Source organism: Nesoenas mayeri (genome assembly GCF_963082525.1).
Source record: "Nesoenas mayeri genome assembly, chromosome: 7".
Taxonomy (NCBI): Eukaryota; Metazoa; Chordata; class Aves; order Columbiformes; family Columbidae; genus Nesoenas; species Nesoenas mayeri.
This window is the reverse complement of record NC_137551.1, coordinates 34,348,705-34,366,090: the sequence shown is the minus strand read 5'-3', so window position 1 is coordinate 34,366,090 and position 17,386 is coordinate 34,348,705. Positions and strand designations below refer to the sequence as shown.

Below are 17,386 nucleotides of genomic sequence, written 5' to 3'. Positions count from 1 at the left end.
ATCTTCAAAATTAGAAAACTCTGTTCTTATTGCGAGTCTCATTATTTCATATTATACTACATGCCTAGGCATTGATTTTTTTTTCCTTCTGTTTTTCCATTGTCATATAAACATATGTGAAAAAGACTCCCCCAGTGTGGACTTGGAAGTTAACATACAGGTTTTCCATGGCTTTTTATTATAAGAAATTGTGCATACGATTGCTATAGTACCACTGGTGCATAATGCATAGTAAAAATTGTTGAATAGGAATAAAATAAGTAATATATTCTGTTTAATACTGCAGCTGCAATAATTCTCTCTTTAGGGGTTAGTTTCAAATGTTGCTGTAGAGTTTCCATACGGTTTCAGTGACCGAAATGCATTTCTTTAGTATTGGGATTGAGAAAAGAGTGGGACTGGTTGCTCTGGAACTGGATGAATTTGGGAAGTGTCAGATAATTGTAACTATTAACTGTAACAGCTATTGCAGAAACTTCTGGTGTTGAGATATATGCACTTTGTTACTGCTGTGATCAAGGCAGGAGGTGTGCTCAGAAAGTATTAAGTATGTTACTTGATGAGGCAATGAGTTGTCCCAGGGGGGGGATTAATCTATCAACAACACCACCACAGGGTTTGAGGCAAGTAAGTGAGCGGTAGGATACACCGAATGAGCAGAGAATAAGTTGGTGACAGCTTTTGTGCTTGTTCTAGCTTATTCAGGGCATTTCTTAATACTTATGTACCAGTTGTTTAGAATAAGCTCTTTTTTTCTAGGTTCCATCACTGAATGATGTTCCTGTACATTACCTAAAACCCAACAGTTTAGTGAAATTTCGCTGCATGGTTCAAGATATGTTTGATCCTGAGTTTTACATGGGAGTATATGAAACAGTTGACCCGAATACAAACACACGTGTAAGTGAAATACTGATCTACTGCTTTAGTAAATGTTTAGCACTTTCTCCATTCTTGTCTATGTATTTCATCTAGTTTCTAAATTAAACCCATGGAGTCTGGGCGCTATCTAATAAAACTGTTCGTATGGAATCAGTAATACATCACTTCTCATATTTCTGTTGGGAAATAAAAATTACTAGAATAATGAAAGTTTTGGCAGTATGTCTCTGAAGGACTTTACACTGCAACGATCTTGGTGTTATTCAGGATGCTGTCAGAAACAGAATGATCGCATTGCCTTTTCCTTCTTGACAGGTTTTGCATTTTGGTAAATACAGAGACGTAGCAGAATGTGGGGTAAGTTATACAAGTTATATGGATTTTGAGATGACGTATTAGATATAAAATGCACTTATAAACTGTATCTTTCTGAGTTTATAGCTTACTTGGTACTTGCCAGTGTACTCCTGGAGATACTGCTCCTAAACCACAAAATTAATCTCAGGTTTGGAAAACAGAGTGTTCTTAACTGCCCCTTGGCATTCTAAGTTTAGGAGGCTTCAGGCCATTTTTGTCCTATTTAAAATCTGTTTGTGGAGGGGCAGTAAGTGCTCTTGATCTTGAAACGTTCTGCTGTGGAAAACAATTTACTTTTGGTAGCACAGCTGTACTGGAATCAAAGCATTCTAGATACAGCCTGTTTGGATTCTCTCGTGAATATGTAGTCTTGTGTGTTTGTTGTAACTTCTACCTGAGTGAATTTGTGGGATTAGTTGAAAATAAATTCTAATCGGATTTTAAACAAAATTTCTGTTGCTATTCCAGCCTCAGCAAGAAATCGATTTGAACTCCTCGCAAACAGTCACCGCGGAGAGACAGACTTTCTACTGTGTTCCAGTGCCTGGTGAATCAGCATGGGTGAAGGAAATATCTTTTTTGACTGAGCTAGTGCTCTGTTACACAGTGACTACCAACAAATTCTTTAGGTTTAAGGAGATCAAGTTTATTTTAAGTTTTTTTAGAGTGAATCAGGATAGTTGAGGAGAGGGAGGAGAGGTGGTAGGTGTAGAAAAAACAAAAAGGAAAAAATGGTGTTGTGCTACGTAAGCAAAGAGGATACAAATGAATTTAGGAACATTACTTTTTGATTTAGTAGGGGTTTAAGCCAGATTTTCGTGTCTGATTGGGAGGGTCTTGAACATTTCTCTTAATTTCTATTTTCAGATGTTTGGAAAATGATAAACTTCATTTGAGCCATGGGCATTCTGTTGCCATTTTCTGATTAAATTAGGACACCATCAGATAGTAAGAGTCTCCTACAAGAACCTGTAAAAAAACCTGTAGCTGAGCATGTGAAGAGAATCATTCCTGGAAGATGGAAGTATTGAGCATATAATAGTTTGACCACACTATGTCATTTTCTTAGTGAGTACAGGAAAGGTCTTGGGGAGAAACAAATCGTCTTTAGTTTCTTCTAGTAAATGGAAGTTGAATTGTCTGAGTGGAGTGGATACAGGATGCTGCTTTTAGCAGTTTTATGAGTTTTATGTTTTCTTCTCATCCAAGGAAGTGGGGGAGACGTCTAGAAAACTTAACATATGTTGCATTTTGTAAAAAAGGGATAAATTTGATGGTAAATCTCATATGACTTGGTGTTGCATAATTCGAGTTCAGAATCTGAGAAAACAACTACTTCTCATGAGCTCAGGATGCCACTGCAATTTTAAAGTCAGGCTAACACAATTCTTGTAAATAAAGATTGATAAGTTAGTCTTTGAATGAAGCTTATAGCAAAATACTGCAGCAATGGGAATTTAAAGTGAGCCCGACTATTATGAAAACACTGAGCATTATTTCAATATTTGCCCATTATTCTAAGAAAAGGAAAAGTGTATTAGCATTTTCAAAACTCATTTACAAGTGTGATATTGCTGGTATCTTACAAGGATGTGAACATTTTCTGTGTGTTATTTTTTTAAGTAATAGCAAATGTGTCGGATAGCAAGTATTTAAATATTATCTGTTCTTTAGGGTTGAGATGTGGAAGAGGAAAAAATCATTGAGACTTTGAGTTGTACCTGACCACAAGCATGTTCTCTGGGAGTAAAACCACCCCTTTTTTTAGAGATTGAGAGTGGAATAGTACTCAGAGATGAAGTTTAGATAAGAATTTGAATCATTATTTTAATGTCTTGCTCAAAATAGGATAATAGGATCTTGTTTAAAAAAACCCAAATACTTTGCCTGAATTTTCTCAGCTGAATCGGTAGTTGTCCTTAATCCTCAGTTTTACGGATACATTAGTGCAAGCCAAGCTCGAGTTAGTCCTTCCACATCCTACACACCAAGTCGCCACAAGAGGAGCTACGAGGAAGATGAGGACATGGATCTGCATCCATCTAAACAGAAAGAGCACCATCTGGGTAACAGTAATTATTGAGGAATAGTTACTGTGCTAGCTTTCTAGAATGTACCAAAATTTCATTCTCAAAAATTGAAATATTTACAATTGTTTGAATCGGTAGTGTTGTTGCAGCCTTTATAACTAGTTTAGCAGCTTTGGAGTCTCCAGTGGGGGAGATTCTGTGGTGGTGCATGGTAAACCGTGTGACATTTGGTACTGCTTTCTAGAGTTGATTCTTAAAAAGCTAATATATTGTACAGCAACACTTGAGTATTGCCTTTTGTATGTAACAGCACGCACACAATTAATAGCAACAGGCTGAAATTTAGTTGTTCTCACTTAATTCCCCACTCGGTTGCAGATTTCATGGTAAGCTGGGGAAAAAGTCACCTCGTCTTGTCACTCTCTGTCTGTGGATGTTACTGTGTAAATTTAAGCCAAACTGCATCTCAATTAGGTGCTGCTTTACTATGAACAGTAGCATATAGCTAAAAAAACACCTTCCTTTTTTCTAACATGAGACTTATTGATCCAGCTTCATAAAGGAAGCAAATTAATACCAGACACTTGAAACGTCCTGAAGAAAGCTATTAAACCTTTTAAGAGGGTGGTGTTTCAACCAGTAGCCGTGTTCAGAGAGTGTGCAGTTCTTATGTTGTAATCTGGTGGTGAACTATTTGTCTCTGTGCTCTTCTGTGGAGATGCCACTTAAAATTGCATGGATTGGGGTTTTTTTTTTTGGAGATTTTGGCGTGTTTTTTGAACAAGAGAATGTGGTTAGTTTAAAATTGTGAGTCCTGTTAAATCACAGACGCTATTGCTTTCTTTTGTTTGGTGTTATATGTCTGTCAGGTACAGTAGCTGAATTCAGTTTTTTCTTTCTGGATTCTTACCAGTTTGCAAATAGGTTATTATATAGCTTAGACTATTTTGTCTTTGTACCTTGTAGAATACATTTTTATAGCTTTATTATTGCTGAAAATCCACAGACATTTTTTTATATAAACTGTTACGTTGCTGCATACTGTTACTTTTAAGAACCATCTATTTTTTTGACCATAAGATGCAGAAAAATATTACCTTTGCAGTCCTACAGAATTCAGAAAGAATTCATTCCCACAGTTCAAACGTTGCATTTTGAAAATCAGATTGTTGGCCATGTTTGGGTTTCTATGACACATAGATGTTTACCAGTACTCACCCTTGTGCTTGATGATATAAAACAGGCATTTGTTGAGCCTTTTCTATTTTGAGTAAGAGTATCCTCTGTCAAATATATTGGTTTATTAAATAGTTTTGTCTCGGTTGTCTTGTTAAATTAGTTTAATCCCATGTTGCTCACTGAAGAAAGTCGTTCACTTTGAGCCTCTCCACCCCTTATTTTTCAGGCAGTGGAGGTGACATCCATGGGTGTGTGGAGCCAAAGAGATTAGAAACAGAAGCGTCTGTGGGCCACCATCTCAATTCCACCAACTGCTCCTCTCCACTTGACTTAAATTTTCCATTGCCAGGAGAGAAGGGACCAGCGTGTCTTGTAAAGGTAACAAACGTGGAGAGCTGGTGAGCGTGGCTGGGTGAGGCAGACAGAATCCCAATTTAGTGTACGTGGTTAGCCTGGCATTAGTTTATAGGCACAGAAACTGTCTTTCAAGTCCCGAATTACGTTTCTACAGGTAATTACTTTGTTTCTCGTCACTAGCGCTGTACCTGAATTGCCGAACTCCTTCAACAGCATTTATTAGAGCTTCTGCATTCTCACTACACTTAGCAAAGTGAAAACGTCCATTACTATAATAGATGCTCAAGGGTGTAGCTGATACTGACTCCCGATATTCTGCTGTTAGGATTTGTCCTCTTAAGTTGTGATGGAACAAGCGAAACGGTACACTACACATTTTTGTATTGTATTTGAAATGCTCCTTGATTCACTAGTATGTTGTATTGACTATGAAACCTCCAACACCAAATTTCTGTGCCGTTCCCATGTTGAATGCTCCCTTATTCAGCAAATACAGATTAGAATACAATTGTTTACATTTGCATAGCAAGAGATAGGAAAAAGCATGCAGTCCCAGGAACTCATTTTTAAGCTTAGCACCACTGAGGGCGAGCAGGGACCTCTTTACACAGACTGTTCTCAATCTGCAGTTGAGTCTCCTGAGGTGATTTTTCTTGGTGTGCAGTCCTGCATCTGAATTTTCTCATTTTCGCTTTGTGGCAGGTTTATGAGAGCTGGGACAGCTTCAAAGTCAATGATGTTCTGGAGGTGTATGGTATTCTGTCTGTGGATCCGGTGCTGAGCATAGTAAACAGCGACGAGAGGTAAGGCTTTGAGAAACAAAGGAAGTTTTTATTTCAATGAGCAAAATAGTGTGGCTGTCCCCTTAAAACAAACAGGGAAGTGTGTAAATACAGAAGAGTTATGCTTAAGAGGTGAACTTTGTGGCTTTAAAAAAGCTTGACGTGGAAATTGTTAGATCCACCATCCTGTAAAGTGAACCGCGTTGTACTCTGGTTTGTCCTTACCCTTGGGTACATGATGCATCTTTTTCTAGGTTGTTGTACAGTCTATAAAGTAGAAAGTGCTTCTGTAGCTAAATGTTCTGTACCCTTTCATGCCTATGAAACTTGCAATGAATGGGCAAATAGTGAACAGAGTTTTCAGGTAAGCTTTACAATTATAAAAAGACCTTTTGAAATAATTTGTAAGCCCATGGAAGTTGTTACCATAAACAAGTCTGTAGAATATTAAAAAAAAAAAACTATTCCATGGCTGCCTGGAGTGTGAAAATGACCAAAATGAGTATAATTTGGGTTGATTTTTTTCATTAATTAAGGTGTATCATCAAATACTGCTGATAGAAACTTCAAATTTCGCCTCCTGTTACTGCGGTTACTTGCTTGACAAAATACAAACTAATCAAGAAGGATGCAAGAAGTCAAGTTTTAAAATAAAGCTGCTGAGCATCTAACATAAGCTTTATACTATTGCTGTCTTGAACCATTGCACTTTAGATTGTTTCTGTTGGTGATTTTCTTTATCTTTTTGATGGGTACAATATGGAGAGTGGAGTGTGGATCCTTTAGAGTGCCAGCTTCCCCAGGGTTACCTCAGCCTGGTCAGCTGCTTTGGGTTGTCATCTGTCTGACAGCCGATCCCAGACTGACAGCTCAGTTGGTCCGTCATGGGCTGGTTGTTGGTTTGTTGTTTGTTTGTTTATTCTGCACGTCGTTCTGTCACAAATAGGCAAAACGGTGGCATTTAGCAACATTGTGAATGTAAAGAAAATAAGTTTATTGTAATAGGAAGAGTGGATAGTCTGCGGGTGGACTGCTGAAGGGGCTTGGAAGTTGTAAAGCCTTTCAGCTTTTAAAACCAGTACAAGTTGATTAAATTTGTACTAAACTTTACTGTCACCTGATAGAGTCGCTTTAGGGATTTAGTTTCTACATAGCAAATGAAAACTACCTGGAAGGAGTTTTGTAAGGCATCCTCAGGGAAAGCAAAGCTTATATGTCTCAACCCTTAACTTAAGAGTTAATACCTTCAAGTTTGAGCTGAGTTATATTAGGATTTATTTACTTGGGTTTTTTTTTTTACTCAGCCAGTGATATAGCTCTTAAGTGACTGTCTAAAAGATCTTGTCAGGCTCCGGAACCAGGTGGGATATGAAAACCCCACATGTGCATACACAAATGTAATAAATCATGACCTTATTTTCTTAAAAGTTACTGTTTAAACTTCATTATTAAGTACATGCCAGACAGGACAGTGTGTAACATTTTATGTGAAGCTACATCCTATTCAGTGGTGCAGCAAATAATAAATACAGTTTTGTTTGGGGTGTTTGGTTTTGTGTGTTATTTGGTTGGTTGGTTGGTTGGTTGGTTGGTTGTTTTTTCAGCCAAGTAAGATTTGATTATTTTCTGAAAATAACAGAATCCAAATATTTTTGGTCAAGCGTGCTTTGGTGTTTCTATATGAGCGTTTATGGTGTTTGTAAAGGAGGCAGTTTGAGTATGGGCAGGAGCTGTGTTGGGATGATGTTTGTTCCAACCCGCTCTGCTCCTGGCCTGGTTCCAGCAGCCGTTACTCAGATGGAGAGAAATTTGCGTGGAGCTTTTCTAAGCCCGGTTGTGCTGTGTCCCCGCCCAGGGACAGCTCGACCCTCGATCCCATGGAGCCCATGGACACGACGGAGGAGCAGAGAGTGCACAGTCCTCCCGCCTCCTTAGTCCCCAGGATCCACGTGATCTTGGCGCAGAAGTTACAACACATTAACCCGTTACTGCCTGCCTGCCTTAATGAAGAGGAGAGTAAAACCTGTGAGTATCCAAAATTCACCTCGCTCTGTGAACATGAATAATAAATGTGCAGTTTCCTGGTACATGTGAACAAATGCCACTTTGCTCAGAGACAAATGCATCGATGGCAGAGTTTGAATTTAAATCTCATTAAATGGAGGAGCCATTCAGTACTGCAGAACTGGGAAAGACACAAGCATTTGTGTCTATGTGATGCTTATGTGGTTATTTTTCTGAAATAAATGTGATTTATATGAAACTTGGTTTCAGATGCTACACGCCTAAGGATTTTACCAAGTTGTTCAACCGTAAGAGCTTATTTGTTCTCAAATAGGCTGGTGAATTGCTGGAAAATTAGATTTGCACTTTACTATAACAATGAAAATAAGAAATGTAGTGACAGCATAAAGAATGATAATGCTGTGAGGAAGATAAAGCAATTCTGGTTTAAGGCAACTGCGTTATTCCTTGTGGCTTGTTTGACTGTTATTTTTTTTGTCAATGAACTTCTACATGCAAACCTCTAAATGATATTTATAATTGTCTTCCTTGCATGCCTTGTATTGGTTGTCCTGACCTGTGCGATGTGTGTGGGTTGGGGTTTTTTTGCCTTTCATATAGTATGGATAGGCCATCAATTTTTCAAAATTTGGTTCCAAACTTTACAACCTTCTGGAAATGCATTACAAAGGTCTAATGAAAAAAAAAAGCAGGCATTTCCAAGGAAATGATGAGTGATTCAGGTTTACCCAAAGCCAGTAATTACTCAGTTGGAAAACCAATGAGTGTTTATTTTTATTAGACTGCTTTGGAGTCACCATTTTTGTTCATCAAACCGTAATGAAAAATAAGGTTTATATGGAGGGAAGAGGGTGAGGAACAGCACGTTTCCTGACATTTGTTGTCTTTTGCTCTTTCATCAGTTGTTTCTAATTTCATGTCTGAGCTGTCACCAGTGAGAGCAGAGTTGCTTGGGTTCCTCACCCACGCGCTCTTGGGAGACAGTTTGGCTGCTGAGTACCTGATACTGCATCTCATCTCTACAGTGTAAGTATTTAGATCCTTGCAGAGAATTTATATATTTATCTTTTTTAAAATAAATCTCCACTCTGCAAATAAATGGCAGAAATAGCTTCTGTAGTACTTACTCCATTAGTACTTTGTCCAGCTAGAGTTGTCCTGTCATAATAGACATAGTAAATGGATTTGATTGTCTGAAATAACAGTAGGTTTTGTTAAAAGGCCGTTTTTCTGGCAGCGTGTCCTTTCAGTGTTCCTTTGAATGCTGTGCAAAATCTCTTAAGATACACTTTTAAACAGAGATATGAAAACATCTTTTTATCTCTGGCTTATTTTATTGAATAGAACATGCAGCTGACTTCTCAGAGACGGCATTTACTAACTGCACTAATTATTGTTTAAGTATTAAAAGACACTGAAAGATACATTCTGGGAATTTGTTAAATGAAATGCAGACATACGTTTAATGGTAAGCTCAAGTGAACCCCATTTCGCAAGTGATAGAAAGTTACCACTTGAGCTGATGCTGTAGCTGAACGTGCATGTGTTCTGATCTGTCTGCGTGGCTGATGGAAGCAGATTTGCTTAATGATCTCTTATGCTGGTTTAAACTGTCGCTGGATGGAGGAGCAGCGTCCTTTGGCTCATTAAAATTTCAAGTGTGAAACTTCAGACAGCATGTTTTGAATAGATCGTTAAGTATAGTTGTCACGCTCATATTTAATTTAATATTTTGATAATAATCTTCCTTCAAAATGAAAATTGGTTCAAGTTTCTAAAAGAAGGGAAAAAGTAACCATATCTCCTATGGTTTTCAAAAACTGCATTCTACTACAAAGTGAAAGGTAAAGGACACATTTAACAGTAGTATTTACAGAGCTGTAACTGGACTCGGCATCTTACCTTTCCCCTACCGCAACTGGTGTGTAAAAAGCTGTGAGAGATTTCTGTCTCAGCAAGACAGGTGACATAGATCCCACCAGAACGCCATGGCAGCTTAATTGTGAGCTGATCTGATTTATGGTGGGTTTATGTTTAGTCTGCCCAGAACCCTTGTCCCTGTGTACTTCAATATCAGCATGAGAAGTACTTCAGTATCAGTGTGACTAATGTTTAGTGTTGGGGTTTTTTATGATTATTCTGTGCACACTTCGTTCTTTCTGGTTGGCCTGTGAATGCTCTAACACTTAGACTAGAATGTGTTTTCTCTCTTAGCTGATATCACAAAAAAGTTGAAATTTGTCAAGAATGGGGAGAAGATATACAGTGAGAAGAGGGAGAGGAAAGCTGAGGGCAGGTAAAGGAAATGACTAAGTGTGATAAGCAGGGAAATTGAGATTGGGCTAAGAGAAAGCAAAAGGATGAAGTATGTTTGAGTAACAACAGAGCATGAGGAGAGCAGAATGTGTAGAAGGCAGATTTGCAGGATCCCAAGCACTCTCAATGTGCTGCTTTTGTGCAATGCTGCAGAGCCTTCCTCAGCAGCCTCCAGCCTAACGCAGCTCCTTGGTTGCTGGAGAAGGAAGGAAACGTGACTGTGATTGATATATGTAATTAGTCCTGAAATCCTGCTGGCTCTCAGAGCTGCAGCACAGCATTCACGCTGATTGATACCTGTGTTCATCAGGTGCTTGCCTAACCTGTGTCATTTCCACTTCAGTTACGCCAGACGAGATGTGCTTCCTCTGGGAAAATTCACAGTCAACTTGAGCGGGTGTCCGAGAAACAGCATCTTCACAGAGCACTTGTACCGCATCATCCAGCAGCTCGTTCCAGCGGTAACAATAGCGGCTTTATAGCGCTTTAATATTTCTGTTGGACTCATTGTTCCAACTAAATGAACAATATTTTAGTTAAAGGCAGGATTCTTAAACAAAGGCTTCTGTCATCTATGTAGAGGGAAATAAAAGTGGAGGGATGGCTTGCCTGTCAGTTGAAGTCTAATTACCAAGGATGAATATGGAATAAAATCATATCCTCATAGGTATTGAACTGACAGATGCTGCATACTTTATTTTGCCTTTCTGGATTGATATGTTTAGACATTTAAGTCATTTAATTATGGCGTTGTTACTGTTTATTTCCAAGTTTGTGGATAATTCATAGTAGATAATTCACAGTAATTCAGTTGGGGTCATAACAATTGTACTGCTGCAAAAAATCATTGTTCTTTTTTGTGCATCCTAGATGTGCAATAGAGGTGATATGAGTTCTTAACAGCATTATTTTCCTTTCATTTTTTTTTTACGTATTTAGCATTGGGATATTGGGGATAAAGTGCATTCCGTATTGTGGTAACAACTTTTATGTGACTTCCTACGGAGGTTGGCAGTTGCAGCCCTTGCTAAAGGAAGCAGCATTTACTAGGGAAGCTGCAGGAGAGGAAACATGTTGATCAGCTTTTATTTTCTCGTTGCAGTCCTATCGCCTACAAATGACGATTGAGAACATGAACCATTCTCGATTTATCCCACACAAAGACTACGCAGCCAATCGCTTGGTCAGCGGATTGTTGCAGCTCGCCAGCAACACCTCCCTTGTCGTGGACGAGACTCAGCTTGAGCAAGGACAGCTCGACACAACAGGTACATTTGGAAGGTTCAAAGTTGATATATTTTTAATATAGCGATGCTAATTGTGTCCTGGTGCTAATTTTCTATGACAAAGCTGTTTGTGGTTTCCGGATCCGATTTCATCACTTGAGCGAGCTTCCTGCTGCTCTGCAGTCGGCGCCAGCATCTTATAGCTGGGTTTTTTTTCTCCGTTTTACTCTTTGGAAGTTGCTGGTATTTTGCTCAGAAATACTTATATTCAGTCAAAATGATGAGTATGTTTTTCAGCTGTTCTGGTCTTGCTAGAGACTGTCTAATGTGTTCTTTACCCAGCAAGGCTCTTTTTTCCCCCCCTTAATTTGTTAAATTACACTTTGTCAGATAATTTGTGGTATTTTGTCCTCTCTTGAGAGATAATTTTTAATCTGTAAATAGTTTTCTGGCTTTGTAGGAGTGATGAAAACATGAGCTATTAACATATATGCTAGGCCAGATAAAATTTAGGCTTGAAATCCTTCAAGAATGCTTCATTGTGATCTTAACAGTTGTCTGTATATGGAAAACACCGCAGACACAAGAAGAAACAAGATGCTTGCAAGAATTTTTCTCTGAGATACTCATCAAAAACAGATTGGGGAAGAAACAAATCAGGTCTGACATTTGTTTAGGTGCAGTTGTCAGAGAATTTGTTCTTGCTTTTCTAGGTGTACACAATGTGACCGCGCTGGGTAACCTGATCACTTGGCAGAAGGTGGATTATGACTTCAATTACCACCAGATGGAATTCCCATGCAATATTAACGTTCTTATCACTTCAGAGGGCCGATCACTCCTACCGGTAAAGCGGGTCTTCCGGAATTTGGGGAATAATTACAGCTGGTAGCCGCTTCCTTAGGTCACGCCATTCCAGAGCCAAGCGGAGGCGGGAGAGCCGTCTCGGGTGCGTTACTGGCGTCAGTTCTCGCTCGTGGCTGCAGCCAGGCCAAGAACCTGTTTGAGGAGAACCAGGGCATTGACCTTCTCTCCTCTTGGCTGAGCAGTATTGCCAGAGTGAGGCAGCGACCGCAGTTAGTAACGGAGATCACGACGCTTTATTCTAGTACAGGAGGTTCTGAGGTGATGGGCACATGAGCGCAGAGCAACAGATCTGGCACCGGCCCTAGAGAAACAGTGCTGCCAAAACGCACAAATATCCCATCGCTTGCGTTCCAGCTTTGGGAGCTGAGCGTTTGCTCTCGTGTGTCTCAGTGCAACAGGTGCCTACTGGAATAAGGACTTCACGCTGGTGTTCCAAAAGGGAACAGTTCAATATTTAAAGAATGAATTGTCTTACCTTAGTTCTGGGAAACAGTGACTTCTGTTGCTTTAGAGATTCAATTAGTCTTGGAACAAAAAAAACCAACACAACAGAATGTGGAAAGAGATGATATGTAATTCTATTTTTCAGTCAGATTGCCAAGTCCACTTACAGCCACAGATCGTTCCGCCAAACATGGAGGAGTATATGAACAGCCTCCTGAAAGCGGTGCTGCCTTCCGTGCTGAACAAATTCCGAATTTACCTAAGTTTATTGAGGCTGCTGGACTACAGTATATCTGACGAAGTGACCAAGGTATGGAAGACATCACTAATATGTTTTCAACTGTATATTCAGATAGAAAGTATTAGAATAGGAAGTTATTTTACTTTCCTAATTTTCTCCTTGTTAATGATTCTCACTGAAGTTTGCTAAAAACCGAACAGAAGCATTTTCTTGTCCTGAATGTGCCTTTAAGATTTAGTACTCCTGAGGATTTTAGGACATACTTTACACATACCCTGCTTTGTAAAACTCATTTTAAAAATGAATTCTTTTCAAAGATGAGAACTAGCCTGTTCTCACTTGGGCTTGCTTCTCAATAGCAATGAGTTGAAATGTTTCTCCAGCTGAAACGTTTCTCCTGTCATCTAAGGGTAGTTATGGTGTTTAGCACCTTAAAAACTCAGCGCAAAGATTGTTGCCACATAATTGCGCCGTGTTGTTTGTAGGCGGTAGAAGAAGACTTTGTAGAAATGCGCAAGAATGACCCCGAGAGCATAACGGCCGATGACCTGCACAGAACTCTGCTGGTGGCGAGGTGGGTTTGTCCCGCTGGAGACTCTCCTGAGCTGGTAACAAATCAAGTCAGCGCAGTTTGACTGAAGTTTAGACATGGTTTAGTGCTAGAGTTTGGTTATGGTTGGACTCGATGATCCTGAGGGTCTCTTCCAACTGAAATGATTCTATGATAAGTTGTGTGAATCTGCTCCTCCCTTGTTCCTCTTGGCACAGATTCTCCGTTTGGCAAAGTATTTCCTCCCCCATTTCTTCCCGTACTTCCTAGTACATAGGAGACCAAAAGAACACAGGTTCTGCGCTGTATTAGCTTATCAACCCTGAGATGTGAAGGAGCTCTGATGTATTGAATGGCTGTTTCTGCCCCTCCAGGTTCTTGTCTCTGAGCGCGGGGCAGACGACGCTGTCGCGAGAGCGGTGGCTGAGAGCCAAACAACTGGAGGCGTTACGTAAAGCCAGACTGCAGCAGCAAAAATGCGTTAATGGGAATGAACTTTAACACTTTGTAGATGTCGCTATGAAAATTTGTCTAATCCAGGCTAAGATTGGAATATTGTTTATACCAGTTTTTGTAGATAATTTATACCAAAAAATTACGGATATTTACCCACGCAGTCAGAATGCACTTAACGCCGAACAGCCACTTCAACGTATTTTATGACATTTTTTTGGATCCTGTTTTGTAACTGAAAATTGGTAACAATGAGCAAATTGTTTGATATTAAACTTTAATACTGAAATTGTGTAAACTTATTTCCTTTAATAAGAAGAAACTTTAACGCAGCCAGAGCCCCTTCATGCTGAGCAGCGGTAGGCTCTACTTGGGAATAAGTTTGTGAGATAATTCTTGAAGGGCTAAATGTTGAGGATCAGAGGTTTTGGTAACCAGCAGGAAACAGCAACTGTAGTATCCAGAGCTTTACTGTTGCTCCCATGAGCTAAAGCTGCTTGTGCTGATGGCAGCAGCATAACAGTGATTTACATTGTGGTGTAAAGAAGTGATTTGATCTTATCCATGATGAGGTTGCAAGATGAACATCTCACATCTCTCTAATGAGCTTTATTCTGGCACAACTTTTCTTTAAAAAAAGCATTGACTGGAGAATTGGTTATACTCATGTATTCATACAAAAGGATCTTTCTACAGTACCAGTAATGCGTTGTGTTAAAATTGTTTCAATAACATCAATTAAGCACTAAGAATGGTCTCTACATATGTTATTCATGCTGTACAGTTTGAGCTGGGTTGCAGGACACGCTGCCCTTACTAGGACTTGCAGAACTAGTTTTAACAAGGGTGGGTGAAGTAGTGAAACATAAAATCTTATGGAGTTGGAGTAATCTGGAAAGATGGTGTAGCAAGCAGGGCTGTCCTTGTGGAGACAGCAAGAGAGTCAATTCTAGATTTTGCTTCAATTAATCCTTTTCTGAACAAGGAAAACTATTCCTGCCACACTTCTTAAAGCAAACACCAGCTTCACTGTGTGAACAGGAACCCCCAGTTTTTCTGCATTTTTCCTATTCTAAATGTGACATTGTTAGTTGCTGCACAGCCGATCTGGAACTGTCCTTTTCATTTCTGAATGCTGATGATAATTTGAATATTTATTATCATATACAAACTTGTTCATCTTAAACTTAAGCCAAGTTTCATACCTTCTTAAATCCCTTAGAGGTGTTTTTTTTTTTGAACACTAAAATGAATATTCATTGTTTCATCTGATTTGTGCAACATTAATAGGAAGATAAGGGTCTTCATTCTCTTCCTGTATCTGCTTATCAAAAGGCAGCCTTCTGGTGCTGCTTAGAGGATGGTTTTATGCATATTGCCACAGCTTGAGACAAATATTTCCCCAAGTATTGGGCAATTTGTAAGCTGCAAGGACATGATACTTTTGGATCACCAAGCAGTGACCTAATACAGCAGATCAGGGGTTAGTTTACAGGAATATATCCCCTAGATAGGAGTGACTTTATAGCTGTTGGTACCCTTGCCCTGCCGGACTGTTCTGGACTGCAGATTGTACAGATCCATTTCTCCTCTGATCAAAATAACAGCAAAATATTTGGAATTTTGTCTCCCTCCTCCAGGAGCTGTACAAGTACCAAGGAACGTCCTTGGAAATGTGCCTATGACTTTATTTCTGTTTTCCCCTCCCCTGAGACCCACAGCAGTGCAGCGCTAGAAGGATAAAGGGCTCAAGTCACATCTGTGACCCCTCCCAGGGGACAGTGTTAATGTCTGTCACTGCCTGAGGACAGAGCCAGGAGCTCCCAGTGCTGTGACAAGCAGCCATGGGCACACACTGGAACACAGGAGGTTCCCTCTGAACATCAGGAAACGTTTTTACCATAGAAATGACTGAGCAGGGGCAGAGGTTGCCCAGGGGGGTGGTAGATTCTCCATCCTCAGACATCCAGAAAGCCCCAGCGCATGGTCTAAACAACCATCTCCAGGTGGCCCTGCCTGAGCAGGGGAGTTGGACACTGTGACCTCCATCCTTCTGTGACTCTTAAACCACAGAAAGTCCAGACAACCCACCCATCTTCAGAGCCCTGTCCTACCCCAGCCCTTAACATCACATGCCAAAAAAAATCTTCCAATTCCACTTTTTTATTAAAATACCTCATGTATATTGCTCACATTAAAATACAGCAGTCATTTAATTTTAAATATAGCCACAAGTATAGACACTCAAAAAAACCCAAACCCACATCACTTTAATAAAACAAATAAATAAATCTGATTTGTTTATCAAAGTTCCAGACCACTGGGGTTCTATGATGATCATGTCAGACACACGAAGTCCCAGGACACAGTACTACCCCACCCCATGACACTATTGTCTCAGAACACCACGTGCAGCCTATCTACAGTACATGGACTAGAACACGGAGGCACCAGGTCTATAAGGGTGGTTATATAGTTATAAACCACAGCATAGGTAGGTCCAGCTTTACAGTAGCTTTAGGATCATGTCCTACACTAGGATGGCATGGCAAGGCATTGCTGGGAAAGAGTGATTTAGAGAGATTTAATCTTTTGACACATAGATAAGGGTGGTTTGGGGGTTTTTTAATCCAGTTCCCAGCATGAGCGGATGCTTCGCTTTATCCTGCAAGTTTGAAAAGCTTGAGCTGGTCATGAATTTGGTTTTGATTAGGTGCTGACAGCTATGCTCTAATGCAACACTGCTTTTATGAACCAGTACACTTGCAAAAGTCCTCATAACTCCTAAATCAGAAGGCATCTGAACAGATAAAATAGTTTAAAAAAATATATATAGCACAGAAGGACACAATGCCTGAAGGTCAGGTACCTGGCTTGTCTTGCTTTACACAAAGATATTAGAGCCAATTGCCAGGAATTTGGAAAAAAGGAAATAGGAATAGTTTTTCCATGGGCAAGACAATCAGAGGACATTCACTCCATTCCCCATCACCGCAAAACAAGTGAGAAAAACAATCTATAAACTCAATTTGCACTGCAGGATCATGGAGATTTCAGATTGGATCCATGTGCTTTATCTTTACTGAAAGTGTTTCAAGATGTGTGGAAAGAAAAGGAAAGGAAAGCAAGGAGAAATCGTAATTTCTGGTGAACATAAATCCAAGAAAAAAAATGCATCAATTCCCATTGTAGAGGCACAATTCATAGAAAGCTGCATCTAAAAACTTCAGTGGAAACAAGTAAAAATACTACTCCAAAAATAAATAACATGTAATTTACCGGTAAGTTATTTTGCTGGTGCAGTGCAAGGTAAATAAGGTCACAGAAGTGCAGGTATCACCTTTTGAGTATAAATACTTTCTACATAAGTCAAAAGAGCTACAAAATTAGTCTCCAAAAATAACTGTGCAACACATTGAAGACAGACAGCATGCTTATTAAATGCCAGTGTCTAAGCTACCTGTTTAACTATGGGTCACCGTTGTGTCCTCTCAGCTGCCTGAGGGAATTCTGAAGCTTGGTCAGAACCAAATTCATTTGCATCTCTCACTCCTGTAAACAAATTACCTCTGTTATTGATCCCAGTATTCAGTAGCAGTTCATGCCACAATGAAACCTGATGTGTTTTAGTATTGTATTAAAAGCCACGACTAGAAGAACACTTCCCACACCGGCTA

The 17,386-nt window shown here is 39.6% G+C and overlaps 1 protein-coding gene across 1 annotated transcript; it reads left to right on the top strand.

Moving 5' to 3' along the window:
* Positions 1–825: 825 nt before the first annotated feature.
* Positions 826–13,757, top strand: MCMBP (minichromosome maintenance complex binding protein; the record flags this gene model as incomplete). The annotated part of the gene is made up of 14 exons (XM_080348269.1): positions 826–900; positions 1,198–1,239; positions 1,708–1,800; positions 3,170–3,305; positions 4,675–4,826; positions 5,508–5,608; positions 7,293–7,612; positions 9,827–9,908; positions 10,272–10,389; positions 11,031–11,196; positions 11,868–12,001; positions 12,611–12,775; positions 13,192–13,280; positions 13,631–13,757. 14 exons carry the CDS (start codon positions 826–828, stop codon positions 13,755–13,757), a joined length of 1,800 nt encoding a protein of 599 aa, XP_080204395.1.
* Positions 13,758–17,386: the final 3,629 nt, after the last annotated feature.